Source organism: Apus apus, chromosome 4 (assembly GCF_020740795.1).
Source record: "Apus apus isolate bApuApu2 chromosome 4, bApuApu2.pri.cur, whole genome shotgun sequence".
NCBI lineage: Eukaryota > Metazoa > Chordata > Aves > Apodiformes > Apodidae > Apus > Apus apus.
Genome location: NC_067285.1, coordinates 46,807,121 through 46,824,542, shown reverse-complemented (window position 1 = coordinate 46,824,542; position 17,422 = coordinate 46,807,121). Strand labels below are relative to the sequence as shown.

General features: G+C 36.6%; 1 protein-coding gene across 5 annotated transcripts in view; it reads left to right on the top strand.

Moving 5' to 3' along the window:
* Positions 1-17,422, top strand: part of PDE5A (phosphodiesterase 5A) — a 67,038-nt gene that overhangs the window by 43,643 nt on the left and 5,973 nt on the right. For all 5 annotated transcript variants that reach the window (XM_051616495.1, XM_051616494.1, XM_051616498.1 and 2 more), the window contains exons 12-20: positions 3,027-3,173; positions 5,455-5,580; positions 7,649-7,743; positions 10,999-11,086; positions 12,197-12,297; positions 12,387-12,464; positions 13,309-13,372; positions 13,931-14,005; positions 14,544-14,627. In XM_051616495.1, coding sequence (XP_051472455.1) covers positions 3,027-3,173; positions 5,455-5,580; positions 7,649-7,743; positions 10,999-11,086; positions 12,197-12,297; positions 12,387-12,464; positions 13,309-13,372; positions 13,931-14,005; positions 14,544-14,627 — 858 coding nt within the window. The remainder of the gene's footprint in view (positions 1-3,026; positions 3,174-5,454; positions 5,581-7,648; positions 7,744-10,998; positions 11,087-12,196; positions 12,298-12,386; positions 12,465-13,308; positions 13,373-13,930; positions 14,006-14,543; positions 14,628-17,422) is intronic.

The following is a 17,422-nucleotide window of genomic DNA, read 5'->3' as shown; positions in this document are numbered from 1 at the left end:
CCTTTTTTTTTTTTCATTGTCTCTGTATAAAGTAGAACACAAATACTGCCACACTCAACCTCTGTGATTTTTTTCCTGAAACTATTTACTGTTCTGTGCATTTATGATAAAGGTAGCAGTACTTGAAAAAAGATAGGGCCAAGTGAGTTTCAGGATCAAGTCAATCATGTTCAACATATGAGTACTCCTATTCATAGACTTAACCCAAGTCCTGCGTAAGTGGTGAGAGTACCTCCTACCTGCAAACCAAGTGAAAGCTAACTTCCTTAGACTTCTCTTAGTTGTGGGAGAAAGACAGGTGATTCCAGAAAGCAGTTCAGAGCAAGTGATTATTTTGAGTACCAAGTTAGGAAAATATGTTAAGCATGGTAGTTCCTGTCTTATTCAAATGATTCTAAACTTGCAATCTAACTTAAACTGTAAGCAAGGTGTAGATAACTTATTTTTCTTTATTGGTGTGCTAACAAAGACATTCCAAAAACTTCCATGAAGTATTTGTGCTAGTATTTTCCCCTAATCAAGAATAATCTCTATGATGTTACTGGGATACCTTTGTGTTTACTATCTTCCCATTAATAATAGAAATACTTCAGTTTTGTAATCAGCATGTGGAGCAGCTAACTAATCTAACCTTGCCTGAACTGATGAATGGATGCTACTCGCAGTGCATTCCAGGCTTCAGATTGTACAACTTTAATGTAATGTGTTGAAGACATGATCTAGGTTCCTAAATTACAGTGACGTAGATGTCACGGTCTGTAAAACGGACTCTCTCTGGTGGCTAAAGCTAACACATTGCATGTTATGACTTTTATTCCACTACTGAGGGCCAGCTGATGAATGGCAGATTACTTGGCTTCAGAATTCTATTAATTTTTATTTTGCACTCATATCGTTGTGTCAAGCCAGCCAAAACAGATTAAAATTACGTTTCTGGATGTACCTTTTTGGAATTTGCTTTATTTTACTTCTAGATAATCTGATAGCACAAAAAATAAATGCTTCATCAGGCAGTTGGACTAGATGATTGTAGTAGGTCCCTTCTAACTGGAACTTTCTATTCTATTCTACTCTACTCTACTCCGCTCCGCTCCATCCCGTGCCATACCATGCCATCCCATCATCTGCCTTTTGTAATAGGTTGCAGACAAATTTTCATCTTTCACCATCATTTCCACATGCTACAGAATGTTACATCGCATCCGTTACTGCCTTTAAGCCTGGATACTGTCTGCAACCTGTGTTTTATCATATAAAGCAAATCAAATAAAATACAACCATTTATAGTTGCCACTCAGTTACCACAGTGGTCCCACCTCTTCCTTAGCCTTCCATTTGCTGCCATTGTTCTTGTAGAAACCATTTTTGTTGCCCTTCCCATCCCTCATTAGTTCCAGCTAGTGCTGAGCTTTGATTTTCCCATCCTCATGCCTGCATACTTTGGTAATGCCTCTATATTCTTCCCAGGTAGCCCAGTCCTACTTCCTTCTATGTACTGTACTTTTTCAAATGAAAGAGGAAATATCTAATCCAGTTAAATAACACTTTAATAGCTACATAGTGCAGTGTTTTATGTCTCAGCTAAAATGAAGCTTACTGACATGGCTGTTAAAGGCAGAAGATCAAGGAAGGGAAAAATAAATTAGTAAGTCAGAACACAGGCAGGAGGTGTTCTGTTGAGCTCCTGTTGTCCTTCCAGCCCCTTTCCCTCTGAAATACCAGGCTGCAGTTGCAATTTTTAAAAATTATGAGTTCCTGAATGGTTGCATTATTTTCCACTGAACATACAGGGCTGTTGGTTCTTTCACATGTTTTGGGATGAAATACCACACAAATCCAAACTGAGGGACACAAAATTAGTAGTATGAGGAATCTGTAAGAATGTTAGAATTTTTTTTTAGTGTGTAAATACTATTTTTTCAAAATCTTTCATGACTTTTTGACTCTGACACATAAGAAAGATAAAAGCAGGAAAGAGATTGGTGGATGTAGTTATGGGGAGAGCTGATTTACATGCTCTATGTAATAACACTGTAGATTATGACACATGCTTCCTTTTCAGTGTCTCAGCCTTCTATGACACAGTTCCCCATGCTAAAGAAATGTTTTCCCCTGGAATTACAAAGAGGAAGACAAATACATAAGGTTTATTTGTTTCACCATTTCATTTTTACCCGATTGAGGTGAAACATCTGTAAAGAAATAGCATGGAGACCTCCACCTTTTATTTTACTGAAAAAACTGATACCAGTTTTTGTTCTGTAGTGTAGGACTTACTGCTCATTTTGTTAGCAACCTTAACATCTGTATTCTCAAGGGCAACCAATACCTATACTTTGAATTTTGTAACTAGAAAAAGTGGAGTTGTAACATGTAGAGTTTTAATACATGTAAGACATGGAGATATTACTGATTAAAAAGTTAAAGATTTTTAAAAGTATACAGTTGGTTTTTTTTGTCTACTTTATAGTGTTAAGGTTTATGATTGTACTCAATTTACATCAAAAACATTGTCTAAAGGTATTGATGTTTACTGATCAAAGGTGAACTCTAATTTTTCAGGTTTCTAGCCCTGAGAAAGTTCTGACTACCATAGTGCAGAATGTGCATTCTGTTAGAAATTCTGTTCTACTGACTTCTTTTTCCTCCCCATTTTTAGAAAAATGTGAACAGTTACAGATTTTTATGTCTGCATGTCCATAAAAAATACATATATATAACTCCAGTGCCTTGTTTTCTCAGTCTCTTGGTTACAATTTGCCTTAGATAATTTAGGTAACAGACTGACCAGGTAATCCTTTTCTTATTCTCTTGATCTACAGAAGAGTGTGTGTTAAATCTAAGCAAATAAGGTAATGTTAAACAAGAAAGGCTAAGAAAAGATAAATGAGAAATATCCATCAGGTTTCAGGATAATGTGAAGGTAAAATTTAGTATCTCACTAAATTAACTTCTTGAAAAAGCAGATGTTTATTTTATGCTTTCTCTCTCCCAGTGCTAAGTCGTGTTCTTTTATTCCTCTCTAGGCTGCTGTAGTACCATCCGCACAATCTCTTAACCTGACTGACTTCAACTTCAGTGATTTTGAGCTATCAGATTTTGAAACAACACTGTGCACAATTCGAATGTTCACAGACCTCAACCTGGTGCAGAATTTCCAAATGAAACATGAGGTATGATGGCTGTCAAATGCTGCTTCACGTAAAGAGACAACTTAATTCTTAGAAAATCAGAACAATGAAATGAGTGTTCAGTAAATATAATTGGAAAGCTGTATTAAAGAGTAGTTAGCAAACTAGGAATGTATATAAAGTGGGAAGTACTGGGGTTTGTCCTCAGTTTGGTTCTACTGAATTATGAAGAATTTGGTTAAGGGACTGTAAAATGCTTTTAGAAACTTGGGGAGTGGAGATAGAGGACATGCATAAAATTCAAAAGAGCTTTTAGGACCAGCAAGAATACATATATAAAGACTAACAAAAACAGTCAAATGCATAAATTAGAAATGGTAAACAAAAGAAGAGGTAGTGGTAACAGAAAAACACTTCACAGATACTAGTATCAGAAACGGTGTAAAAGTAAGGTGTCACAGTAGCAAAAAGTGACAAACTTCATTTTTTACTGCCAGAGTGAGGGCCATGGAGTAACTGAAGACATACATAGAGATCCATATCAATTTAAAAAAAGTAACAGTTTAGGAGACTGAGCAAAGATTGACTGAATTAAGCTGTTTTTTTCCAGAACACAGAGGATGAAGATGATAGCAACTTTTAATGAATTTTCAGTAAGTGAAAGACTGTTGTAAAGGGGACAGTAATATTGTTCTCTACGTTCATATAAGATAGTAAAAGTAATTATCTTTTTCCCTCATAAAATACTAGATTAACGATTAGGGGGAACTTCATAGTTATGGAGATAAACAGATAACTTATGTGGGCTGTGGAAATTTCCCTGAAGGTTTTTACCAATAGCTCTAGTTGTATCTGCAACTGTCAGAGATGATCTAGACAGGTACCCTTGTTTTGCTCCTGGCTCTGGAGGTAGACTAGATAATCTCTTAGGCCTCCTCCAGACTATACATCCAATTTCTATTTGTAAAAACTTTCATTTTTAAATACTATTTTTTTTGCTTTATATATTTTTAACAAAACTTCCAAAGTTCAGTATCAGAATGCAAGATTAGGTAAGAGGACTTAATAGGCAAAAAAATTAGAAAAAGAAAACAGGTATGTGTTTTCTAGATCACTAGTTTATAGCCCAATTTGGATTAGTAGTGTTTAAGGGCTGAAATGAATACTGTATTACCTAGTTTGATCTCTTGAATATTCCAGTACTTCATTTCACCTTTGTAGTAAGGCCAAGACCTTGCACCTTCCTTAAAGGATATGTCCCAACAGAACAGAAGGAGTCAGGTAGCCCAGTAATGGGTGGGCTTCTAGTTCCTAGTGGAGCAATTGTAATGGATTTGCAAAACCAAAATAACATGACAATAGACACATAATTACACATTCCAATGGAGCAAGAGGACACTGACAGCTCTGAAGCTCACTTTCAACTTTCCACACTTTAGACCTACAAAAAACTGGCAGTAGCCTTGTACTCCATTTTTAACCGTGAATGGGCAGAGAATATCGCGGCTTTTGTCTGTGTGCAATAGTTTATGTAGATGAATGATACTGGATCATAATTTCTCTTAGTACAACATCTTTCACTAGAAACACTAAAAATTTTCTTGAACAAACCAAGGCCTAGATTCTCAGCCAGCATTTAACACAGAGCAGTAACTATCCTGTATCCATTTAAACCAAGGGACCTATTCTAGTACTCATCAAATTACTATCTAATCTTTATACCTTTCACTTTCTTAGAAGTATAACCCACAGCTGGTAATACTGCTGTGTAAAACATCCAGGACATACTTTCTTCCTGCATAAAAAAATACTACCCAGCAATATAGTAATTGATGTCTTTCTATCATAATCAATTGCTTTCCAAATTCTTATACTGCTTGCCTTTTGCCAAACTGATATGAGGGCATAGTCACATGTTCATTGTCAAAATAACTCTTAAGAGAACTCTGTAATTTTAAAAAATAAATTTCTCTATCAAATACATTGCTACAAAGAAGGATTTTTTTTTCCCAGTTAACTTTACTTAACTCAGTTTCTGAATTAACAGCAGTGCATCTGACACTAACATTTAGCCATTAGTAATAAAAATCCAAACCCACAAGTATTTCATAATGAGTGAGTGACTGAACTAGTGGCTGTAAGCATATTCTTATCTATGTTCACAGTTACAAGTATTTTATATCTGAACTTGAGTTAAAAGGATTATTTTTTTTTTTCTGAAGGAGAGAGAATTTTCAAGCGGCATTGCAGAAAGATTTGTTTTCATAAAAATTATAGATTTCTAATACATCTACAGTTAACTATGCTATGCTGTTTCTTACAGGTCCTCTGCAGATGGATTTTAAGTGTAAAGAAAAATTATCGGAAAAATGTTGCTTATCACAATTGGAGACATGCCTTTAATACAGCACAATGCCTGTTTGCTGCTTTAAAATCTGGTAAAATTCAGGTACATTTTGCTGTTTCTACATTAAAAATCTTCTGGCTAATCAAATTCTATAATGATGCGTAGTTCTGTCTGATTGTCATATCAGCAAGACGTTCATCATTCCGTGGTATTACTAGTAAAATAAAAATATTTCTGCTGAAGACTTCTGGCTTTAAGGGCTGCTTTGTGAAATATGTACCCAGTTAGAGTTAAGTCCCCTGGAAGTAATCGGGTGGATGCTGCCAATGGGACTATCTCAAATAAGGCACATACATGATTATGTCCTTTTTAAAGTTAATGCTTATGCTACAAGCAAGTTAAAAAAGTGGAGAAGGAAAGAACTGGCCCTATTTCAGGATGTTTCCTTACAGTATTAAACAGGAAATTTTTGAAGTTCAAACACAGAGCTGAGTACAGCTTCAGACAAAAAATAGAATATACTTTTGAAATAAAGATTTAAATGCTCATTTCAATGCTTTTGTAAAATGTTTCAACCTTCCACTTAAAAGACTCATAATTTAAAAACCAACCTATTTGTTCTTTATTACAAATACGGAAAAATAAGAAATACATTGATTTTAGGTTTTTCCAAAATATGTTTTTAGGTTTTGGGTTTATATTTTTGAAGAAAACAAAATATTTCTCTTCATGCTGGATTAGTGTGTTTCTTCACTTTGATTACAGGCAGTTGTTATTAGTTGTTCTTTACTATTTTACAGTAAGCACTTCTGAGAGAATCAATAAATCCTATTTGTAAACCAAAACCCAATATCAATCATGAAGAGCCATTCCCTTCCTCTGCAAACTTTGTCTCACTAATAAAAAGAAAGAAAAGAAAAAAAGACAAAAGGGGCTGGAAGAGGCAAAAGCAAGGGCTTTCATCTTCCTTATACTGAAATGGACGTGGTACTTTTGCTCTGTATGAAGTCTAGCAATCTCTGATGATCCTGATAGCTTGCTTGCTATTTTTGGAACCCTGTCAGTCTCCACTACAATTTCCATAAGTTATTTTATTCCTAACTACATTGGATTCACTCTGCACTGATTTTCACGTCCTAGATTCTGGAGTCAGAATGGCACTGAACATAAGTCTCTTAATTTTCTTTAGTTTGAGGGGAAAAGCAAGCATTTGGGGACACATCTTCCTAGGAGAAACAGAAAATCAGTCATTTCCAAACTCATTTATCTTTTGACTAGACTAAGGAAAGGCTTAATTAGCTGGAAAGCAGATGCAAATCTATAGAAATTGTAACTGCCTAAAGAAAATTTGGATTTGATTGTACAGAGGGTACAGCCCCCCAGTGGCAGTGCTATCACCAGTTGTTCTTCAAATTCCTGTCCTGACTGTTGTGCCTGCTGTTCTTGTCCCATGATTAAATACTGCATGAATACTGTAGATTTATCCAGTCTCTGCTTCTCTGGACAGACTGGACAGATCTAAATAAATTTTTTATCCCATTCTACTGAACAATATTAAAGATACAGAATAGTCACAGAAGAGAACTGTAACCCCTCCACTAACCCTTGCTGGATCTCCAGAATAAGCTCTTTAATAATAAGTCAGGCATTGGTTAATTTTGTTTTCCATGGGGTTTAAGCTTGTGTTAACGTATTTGCCCAGTGATCAATGAAAAACATTATTTTTCCCTTCTGATTATTCCAAGGACATTTGTATAATGAATTTTTATACCTACTTAGGGACTGTAGCCTAACTCCCTTGAGGTAATAGAGGAACTAAGCTAAAAGTCATGGGACCAGAAAAAAAAATAATCCTCATGCCCTCTCTCCACTGCCAGGTGACATTATACAAGTCACTTCCTCTTCTTCTGTATCAGTTTTCTCATCAGCATATACAGAGCTAGATGATGTTCCCTCTGAAAACTGTGTTGAGGCCTATGTGGAATGATTATTATTGTGCACAACTTAAGAGACAACCCTTATTCTCAGCATACCAATTCATGTCCTTGTTACCTTGGGCCAGAACTCTATATGCTATGTGGGTAAATACAAGACAGCAGATACAAAACACACTGTGCAGAATAAATAACCATCACAAAGCTAACTCACTTCTGTTACTCTTTACACACAGAGCAAACTGACTGACTTAGAAACACTGGCTTTGCTGATAGCAACTCTAAGCCATGATTTGGATCACAGGGGAGTGAACAACTCTTACATACAAAGGTAAGTCTGATAGAAGTTAAACAACAACAGATGAATACCAAAATTACAGAGCTAAATTAGGAACAACTTAATTGATTTGATGATGTGAGGCTGCACAAAGGACCAGGCTTTTACAAAACAGTAAGTGCAAGAACAGCCAGAAATATTCAGGAGTCCAGAGCAGAGATGCACAGCTTCAGTTGTTGACTAACTATGATGGCAGATAAAGTGAACTCTGTAAACTGTGCGGGGACAGTGTCCTTGTTTCTGTTCCGGATGTCCCATTTTCAATAGTGGCAGCAAAAGGTCCCAGCTTCTAAAGGACGGTATGTAGGAAATGTGCAGCTTTTCAGATTGCTTTCTGCCCAACCAGCTGTTCCGTGTCTAGTTTGACATCTGCAGCCCTCTGATACAGAGGTGTCTCCCTGCCATTTGGAACTCTGATTGTTTTACTCATGATTTAGCCATGTTTTTCCAAAATTCGAAGTCAATTTGGATAAGATAATTAAAATCACATTAAAAAATGTATTACTGTTTCGCATTGAACAATTCTGGAATTACAGAAAAACCTTTACAATGCAAAAAGTCAAAATACATTTTAAAACTGTGAAACAAGATACTTAAACTAAACAAAATATTTTGCTTTGTAGTTATCAAAATGAAGCATCTGAACTCTTCTAAATTTTTCTTCATAACTTAATTTTTAAATAAAAAATATTTGGGTGTTTAGAATTTATTAATAGTTTCAGATCTGCCCAAAATGTATTTTTCAGTGAATTTAATATTAACTTCAAATAAAAGTATATGATTATTTAATTAAACAAGGAGCTTGACTTAAAACATGGTATAATGTGATTACTGTGATATGGCAACATGACCTGATCTGACCAGAGATGGGGAAAAGATACCCAGAAATGCATACTTGTATCTTCTTCTGGCAGAGCTGTAGAGTGGTTTTGTTTCTCACTGTGTTAAGTAAGATACTAGGGGAGGAAAAGTTTGTTTGAGGCAGAGAATACTGAAAGGCAGAAAATAATTAGGCTGAAGCAGAATTCCTCCTTTTCAGATATGTTCATAATAGCACCAAGACTGATGTGTAAGGCAAAAAAACCACAAACAAACCTGAGAACCCACAAAATTGAAATAACCTTTTTCTAGTTCCCTAATAGGGGATTCCAGCAGTAACTGTAGCCTTGCAGTAACTGGAACTGGTTAGCTATTTTTTGCTTTATTTATTTTAAAATAAATTTCCTGGAAGACATCTGGAGATGCGTCATCTCCTCTCACAAATGTCCTGGGAAAGTGTCATAGACAGCAAAATCTAACATTTGCACATGTTGTAAAGCAGAGATGATTACAGCTTAAGAATTCTTTTTCAATAGAAAGTTCACTGAATTTTGTTTTTAAATCCCTCATTTAAATCTAAACAGAAAATTGTTTTCCAGGAACGGATTCCTTTTTTTTTTTCTTCCTTGAAAGCAGGAAGAGTGGATACTTAGCATATGATTCTTTTCTTAAGCAACAGGGTTTCAAAAATTAAAATAGTCCTTCCAGTAGAAATTACAGGGAATGAACTTCTTAATGGTCTTCTGGTAGATATGCAGGGGGCTTATTTTCTTTTTCTTTCAAACCCCCATGTAATGTAGGAAAGCACAGAGTATAAAAAGTGCATCACCAAGCCACTGTGTTCAGAAAGCAGTGGTGTCCTTTGGGCCGGTGTGGTAGTTTAACAGAAATGCTACAGAAGTAGGACCTGAGTTTATTTCCAGCACTTGTGTCTTCCCAGCCAGCCAGGGTCTTTAAGTACTGAGCAAGCTCTAGTTTGGTGCAATACTTGGGAAGATAACCTAAGGTATTTCTCACATTCTCTCTTCAGTCAGGATGAACTTTAGGAGACAGTATGCATCCCACTTAACAGGAACTTCAACCAGCATGTGTTAGCACCATCCTACAATTTGTTTCCTTACAGAAACACTCCAGCATATTTGCTCCTTTTGCAGTGGTCTCTGAGGAGGTGCTGGGCAGCCAGCCCATTATCTTCAGGGGCTTGCATCCTTTAATCTCTCTTTCCCCGTTTTTGTTTGTGTTTCCATGTTTCTCTCCACATTTTTGTGCTGCTTAAATCCCTGGAGTCTCCTCTTCTGACTTTTATTTGAGTCTCTGTGTGCACTCACTTACATAGAGACCTAATCCTGCAACCACTAATTCATGTGAATGAACTTTAACCATAAAAAAGGCCCATGAAACTATATGCTAAAAAAGAATTTCTGACATGATTAAGCATTTGTAGGTCAGACTATAATCAGAGTAATAGATTCAGGATCAGCAGCAAGAGACTTCCAAAAGATTCTTGATTTAATTGAAGAGATGTGGGGCCAGGGACTGAAAATGAAGATACAGTAGCAAAAGCTAAAAACTGTATTATGCAGTGAGGAACAGGGAAAGTAGAAATTCTCAGAGAGGAGGAGTTTCTGTAATTTTACTAAAGCTACTCAAACAGTAAATTCAGTTTTCTAGACCAAGATACCTTCCCATTCTGCATCCACACAGTTGGTTTCATGCTGTTTTTCACTGCCTGTAGTAAAATCAGCACCTTCTTTCCCTTTTGGATTTTATCCTGTGCAAAGTGTAGGTATTGATATTGCAGTAGTTTGGTCAGTAGTTTGAACAGTGGTGATGAGTGAAGTACCAATACAGTTACTAACAATGGGAAATTACTTGATGGAAATTTTGGGCCTCGCACTAGAGTCCACTGAGGTCAGCTAGAATTTTCCATTGGTATCTGTGGACATCTGATGAGGTCTGCATTATTATGTAGAAACTCAGTAGTTGAGCTAACTAAATATGCCAGTCAGGTGTTTCAAATGTTACAAAGTCCAAGACTGTCACTGAGATTTTGCTTGTGAATGAATGCTTCTTGTTGGCTTTCCTTTTAATAAAAAAACTTTCACTGTTTATAAAACCTTGTACTACATTCTCACTCCTTGTATGAAGCTCGTGTCTACAGGTAACAGAAAGCAGAAAACTGAAGTTGTCAGTTCTCTGACAAAGTAACAGCATTGTCTTTTTATCTGTACTCCTCCTGCATGCTTCCAAATGTATTAATTTTGTATGGCCAGTTACACAGAAGAGGAAAGGAACTGATTAATAACAAGCTTGGGTGAGTGGGTGGGGGTAAACTGATAATGAGAAGAGAACATAAAAAGGACAGTTATTTCTTGATTAGTAGTATGTTTAGTTTGATTTCTCCATCTGATGGGTCTTTTTACTCCTCAGAAGTGAACATCCACTGGCTCAACTGTATTGCCACTCAATCATGGAGCATCATCATTTTGATCAATGCCTTATGATCCTGAATAGTCCAGTGAGTACCACATTTTCATGTATGCTGAAGGAAACTATTCCCTATTTTACTTTTTATTTTTAGCTTTTGGATAGATTCCCACCCTTATACATTCCTAAGTGATCTTTATTCCTTTTTGGGTAAAGAAAGCAAATGCAGGAGTTTTGAAATGACAGTTCCACTGCTGAGCAACACCAAACCTTTCCAAGTGTTGTCTAATAAGGGAAATCTTGTTAATATCCTTTTGAGTACCTGTTTCCTTGGACCAAAGGAAACAAAAGGCTTTGTTGTCACTTTCCTGACCTCTTATGAACCACCAAACAAACCCAAGTATTTGCTCTAATTTCAAAAAACATTCCAGCCTCCACATACACAAAGCAGTTCTGATGAGACCAAACCAAACACACTGATGTTGACATTCCAAAGTGAAGCCAAACCTAAGTTAAGTAAATATGCAAATAAAACTACATTCTTCTTGGTTTATATTATTAACTAATTCTAAGACCAGTTATTCAGCACACACAATCATTTCAAACCAGTGCATTTTCACTGCTCATTTTGTATCCAGGTATGGTACTTCCAGCATCCTTTGTATTGCAATGATTCTTTACTATTGAGAAAGGAAAAATATGGGGAAAAAAAGAGGGAACTTGCCATTTCACCAGCTCCATGGTGCTCTGGTTTAAGAGTGGGCTGATAAGCTTATATTTCTATGTAATAGATTGTCATTTACATTGCTTCATAGAAGGAAAATATTTTAATTTATGTGGGGTGTATAGGCAGGTACTGGAAATCTATTATAGTTCCTCTATTTTTGGTGGAAAGAGGAAGGAGAAATACAGCTAGTGCCAAATTTAATTCTGATTAATGAGGCTTTGATGTTTCTCTGCTTACAGTTTCATTTTACAATAGTCAATTATGATGCTGTTGCTGTGCAGCCTTCTGCCATTACTCAAGAAGACTGGAATTTTTATTTTTAAATTGGGGAATCTGAAAAAGGAAGCAGGGTAAAAGAGTGACATCAGATGTCAGCAAGCAACTCATAACAATTTAGGATCTAAGAGACATTTTAGCAAAGTATTGTGCTGTTCCCCATTTTACTAATAACACTGTTTTTGGTATTTTGTAAAGGGAAATCAGATTCTCAGCAGCCTTTCCATTGAAGAATACAAGGCCACACTGAAAATGATAAAACAAGCCATTCTTGCCACAGACCTGGCATTATACATAAAGTAAGTCAGAGGCAAAGTTGGCTGGATAGTCATAGCTGGATGTTTGGATTGTGTTGGCATGCTGCAAAATCTTTTCACTTCTTTTAAAGGAGGAGAGGAGAATTTTTTGAACTTCTACAGAAGAAGCAATTCAATTGGGAAGACCCTACACAGAAGGAGCTATTTTTGTAAGTAAAAGTAGAATGATTAAGAAGTCAGTTAATACTATTAGGTACCAAATTTTCCATGCCATGCCATTTTATTAAAACCAGCAGATCTGTGGGCTCTGGGCCTGCACAAACTGGCACATAAGTCACAGAATGACTCCTGGGGTCTGAATTACTAAGTCTGCAGCCTGTATGAAAAATTTTTTTAAGTAGCATGTGGAGTCATGTGAGCATTTCTTTCTTCCTAAAGAGTGTTGTGGCCCTGTCTAGGTACCATGTTCTTTTGCTGTGATACTTCATACTTAAATATTGAATTGCTGAAATCAATAACTAAAGATTCAAGGCAGTTTGTTTTGAAGCTGATTCCTTACTGGCAGTGAAGAAAAAAAGAAGACAAAGAATACAGAAAAGCAGGCTTACACAGGCTGCCTCAGAAAGGAAGGATGCCATATTTCACATTCAGTGCCTCTAGAAACCAGTCTAATTTAGTCATGTTCTATGTCTATTCCTGTTTCAGTCCTTCGCCTTCATACTGTCAATAAAGATAGCAGTCACTGCTAACGTCATAAATAAATAAATGTGCTGTCTGTCCAGTAACAATTAGAAGGAAAACAGTTCATTTGACATGAATCCACAAAATGAGCCAGTCCAGATTTGCTCATTTCTGTGTGGTCATTTCACACACGTGAAAGTTTACCACATCATTGAGCCTTGGATATCTTTATAACTTTGCTTTAATTTCACTTGTTATTCTGATTTTGATGTTCCTTGAAATTTTATATTCTATTTTACTAATATCTTGGTTTGGAGGCTATGTGCATTTCACAATATAGTAATTAATAGATTCTTTGTGGTTTTTCTACAGAGCAATGCTGATGACTGCTTGTGATTTATCAGCCATAACCAAACCATGGCCAGTTCAGCAACGAGTACGTGCTTAATTTTAAGATTTGCTAAACACAAACTCCACGTAACAGCTTCTGCTTCCTCCACACAGTCCTTGTGGCATAGGCAGTGATAGAATATAGAGTCTTAGGAATCAGTTCTTCAAAGTGCTTTATATGGAACTAAGACTTTCCAAGGTCTTTGTAGCAAGATCTGTGCATTTAGCTGTTACCATGTTAGCAGTAATTTTAAGGTACATCAGGAATCTTTGTTCTTTCCATTATTTCTGTCTTACTGTAAAACAGTCAATTGATCCAACATGCTGGTGTCGGCTGACGTTTTTGTGTGTTGATCATTCCAACTGTTAGCAGTGGAAATATGCCTGTGTGCCATTTTACTCTGCTTTGTCAGAGTAAATATCAGCACATGCAGGTGTTTTGTTTGTGCACAAATGTGTGCATGAAGAATTTTAAAAGTTTGCTGTTGGGGGGTCCCAATTCAATATATACTAGGGAGGGAGAGGAAACACAGGGAACAGTTTTGTTTGTAGGTAAAAAAACCCCAAAGCTTTTAGAGCTGTCAATGTATGAAATCTCTTACAGATTGCTGAGCTTGTAGCTGCTGAGTTCTTTGATCAAGGAGATAAAGAGCGGAAGGAACTCAACATAGAGCCAACAGTAAGTGCCAGAATCATGCAGAATCACCTCTTCCAAAATGGCTTCTACTAACAGCCCTTCACATTCCTTTCAAAAGCCACAGTTTCTCCCAGTGGCTAGAATGCAGGACTAACTCCTTCCCTGTCTTATCCTTCCCTGTCTTCCTAGTAGTCAGTTTTCTTCTGTGGTTCCTGAACACTAACAGTGTGTCTTTATCTCTGAACCAGAAGAACAGACAACATTATTTCTTCTAAACTGGTAATACTAAATTATCTAGGAGATACATTCCTAAATTGGTACCTATTTGCAACCTATCCAAAATCAGTAAGTTTGGTTTTTTGTATAGCTATTTGGGCTCTGTCAGTCCAAAGATGATCTCACAAGGCAAGTCATGCAGTTAAAGTACCTGCATTATAGCACACATACTGATACCCTGCTGTGCTGAGCTTGCTGTGCTTTTTAAGGTGCTCCTTTTTAATTCCAGCCTTTCTCTTTGGCTTTAGTTGGGTTTTCGATTTAATGCATTTAAACACAGAGCTTGTTTACTTCTTATCTGCAGGATCTAATGAACAGAGAGAAGAAAAATAAAATTCCCAGCATGCAGGTTGGATTCATAGATGCTGTCTGTTTGCAGCTGTATGAGGTATGATGCCTAAGAAAGAATTGCAAATACCTAAAACCAGAACTGCTTACTGTAGACTCTAATAGATACAGAATTAAAATGAGAATAAAAATCAAATAAAAAACTAGTCTCTTAGTTAAAAAAGATGGTTTTGTTATATATTACATATTCAGTTGAAGAAATTATTTTAGTATTTATAATTAATGATATGTTTATGTGATTAATGTATTTTGTTACAATGTTTTTTAAAACCTAGTGTTAATTGGTGTGCTCTGTGCACTTGGTTTTAGATCCCTGGGTTATATTCTGGATTCCAACAGCTCCAGTGAGCTGCTATGTTCATCAGGGAAAGTCAGAAAATGAATGTTTTGCTATCCAGGAAAAGAATGGTATCCATGTAGTTCATTGATAAAAAGTGTTAAGAATTTTAAAGAATTCAGAATTCTTGATATAAAAGGTGCTAAGCTATGTATAGGAAATTTACCAGAGTTTAACATGTTCCATTCAATATTTTTTTTTCTCTTTCACCACACAGAAAATCAGTGCATAAGAGAATTCATTGAGATGTTTTTCATCCTGGTTACAAGCTGCAAAAGCAGCTGTTTGGTCTGATATAGTGTGAAACAAAACATAACGATTTCTGATTTTTTTAAACCAGTAAAGCACTAGAGTGAAAGCCTTTTCACTGGGACTGTAGCAAGTATTTTACAGGAACTGAGGTGAGAAAAAGAAAGGTGAGGAACAGTTAGCCTATCTCTTAAGAATCTTCCACTGGGAGAAGCAAGGTGACTCAAATTTTTCCCTCTTACACAGTAAACTTTTCAGAAATAATTCACATTCACCAGTTGGAAGGAAACAAGGACAAGAAGGAGAGTGAGCTACTAACTGCTGCTGCCCCTGAAAGTCATGTTTCTGTGCCATAGAAACTGTCAGGAAAATAAGACAGCCTTTGCTGGGAAGCCTCAGAAAACTGTCTCCAGTAGGAGGTAGACCACTGGGAGAAGACTGAGTATCTGTGGAAAGGTGCAGGCTATACAAACAGAAAATTCTTTGAACAGTCCACCTGAGTGGGTTTGAATGCCCACAGCTCCAGAGCCTGAACTTCTATACTTTTTCTTGTTAGGGGAGAGCTTTACCTTTCCATTTATGAAAAGACCAGAAAATTTTCAATTATGTACTCTGAAATGTGTGCTGCAGCTTACATCAACAATTACCAAGTGATACAAGTCCTAATGGCCCAGCTCCTGTACAGTTCCTGCAAGGAAATGAGGCATATGAGCAGTTTCTAGCTGCTGTGTCCCTGCTTTGGAACTGCAGCTGTTTTATGCCACAGTGAATACAAAGGCATTCCTAGTTGGCAACCAAAAGCACCTACAAATGTTTGGAGCCTTCTCCCTATTCTTTAATTGGAGAAGTAAGACGGAGATGCTCAGTCTAGAGGAGGAGGTCTGAGCAGCATCTTTTTATTCAGAGCACGTTCCCTCTTTCAACTTTCAGTATATCACTCTTACTTGGCACCTTGTCTCAAAGTCTGACCTGAACTGGAAGAGCATGTAGCAGGCTGACAGTGTCTGGGAGTTCATATAAGGCTCAAAGTATGCCAGCATGTGTCCTAATCTGACAGAAAGTGAGAGTGACTTACCTGCAGGAGCAGAGAGCACTAAAGAGGCTGGGGAGCTTATGAGGAAGTGACAAAACTTATAACACCAATGGTAAATCAAAACCAAGGAAGGGGCTATGATTTGAGCTTATCCAGTGTTTGTTTATTTTGAGTGGAGTGCAAGTAGAGGATATTACCTGCTTACACAGATACATTTTTTTTCGATAAGCAATAAATGGTAAAACATATAAACAACTTCAGTGTTACTTTGAAAACGAACAAGCACACAGTCCACTCTTCAACATTCTGGTGCTATAAAAGTAAACAATAAACAGGGTTGTAATGACAGCCTTTTCACTGTTTTCTTAGCTGTCTTCCAGTCAGTAGGAATTTGACACACAAGGCACAGACAAGTTCCCAATACAGTACTGCAAGTATGTGACTTACCATGTTCAGAGTAGGTCAGATCCCGATGAAATGAAGCTTTGAGGCTTGTGCTACCTAGGTAACTGGTGCAGTTAAACTGAGTGATCTGCAAGTCTTCCCTTTTGGTTGAGCAATCTGAAAAAAATAAGAGAAATGTGTTTCACCCTATTTGTTTTTTTTTAATTTTTAAGTACCATTTAGCAGTTTTAAATGCCGTTTATATATATTCAGTTAACAGGAAAACTCCATCTATATTCTTCTTATAGTGGTATAAATCAAGAATAATAAAAGTGTACCAGAACTTAATGAAGTAGCCCATAATGCCAAAAAGAACTATGAAGATTTATATAAGCTGATAATTCAGTAAAGTCCCTATGTAAAGTTACAGGAGAATTAGACATTGCTGCTTCATGTTACTTGAATAAGACCTTAATTCCAAGTGAAATCCTGACTGACTTTACATTTTGTATAGTGGCCAGCAGAGGGGCCACAATTCTCCTCTGTGTACTTTGAATGTCAGTCACAGTAGTTACAGACTCAGTGAGCTCAAACACTCCTTCCCATGCCTTGTAGTCCCTGCACTGTTTGAACTGTTAAACTCCCACTTTACACTTCTCAATATTGTGACTTAATTCCAAAAGCCAACAAAACCTTTTATGCAAGGACTGACTCGTCACAGTGTAAGGATACATTTTTTGTCATTTCCATCTTTCCTGATGGAAGTGACACAAGAAAGGAAAGAAAAAAACACAAAAAATGCTTGTGAATTGTTCTTTTATTTATTTTTTTC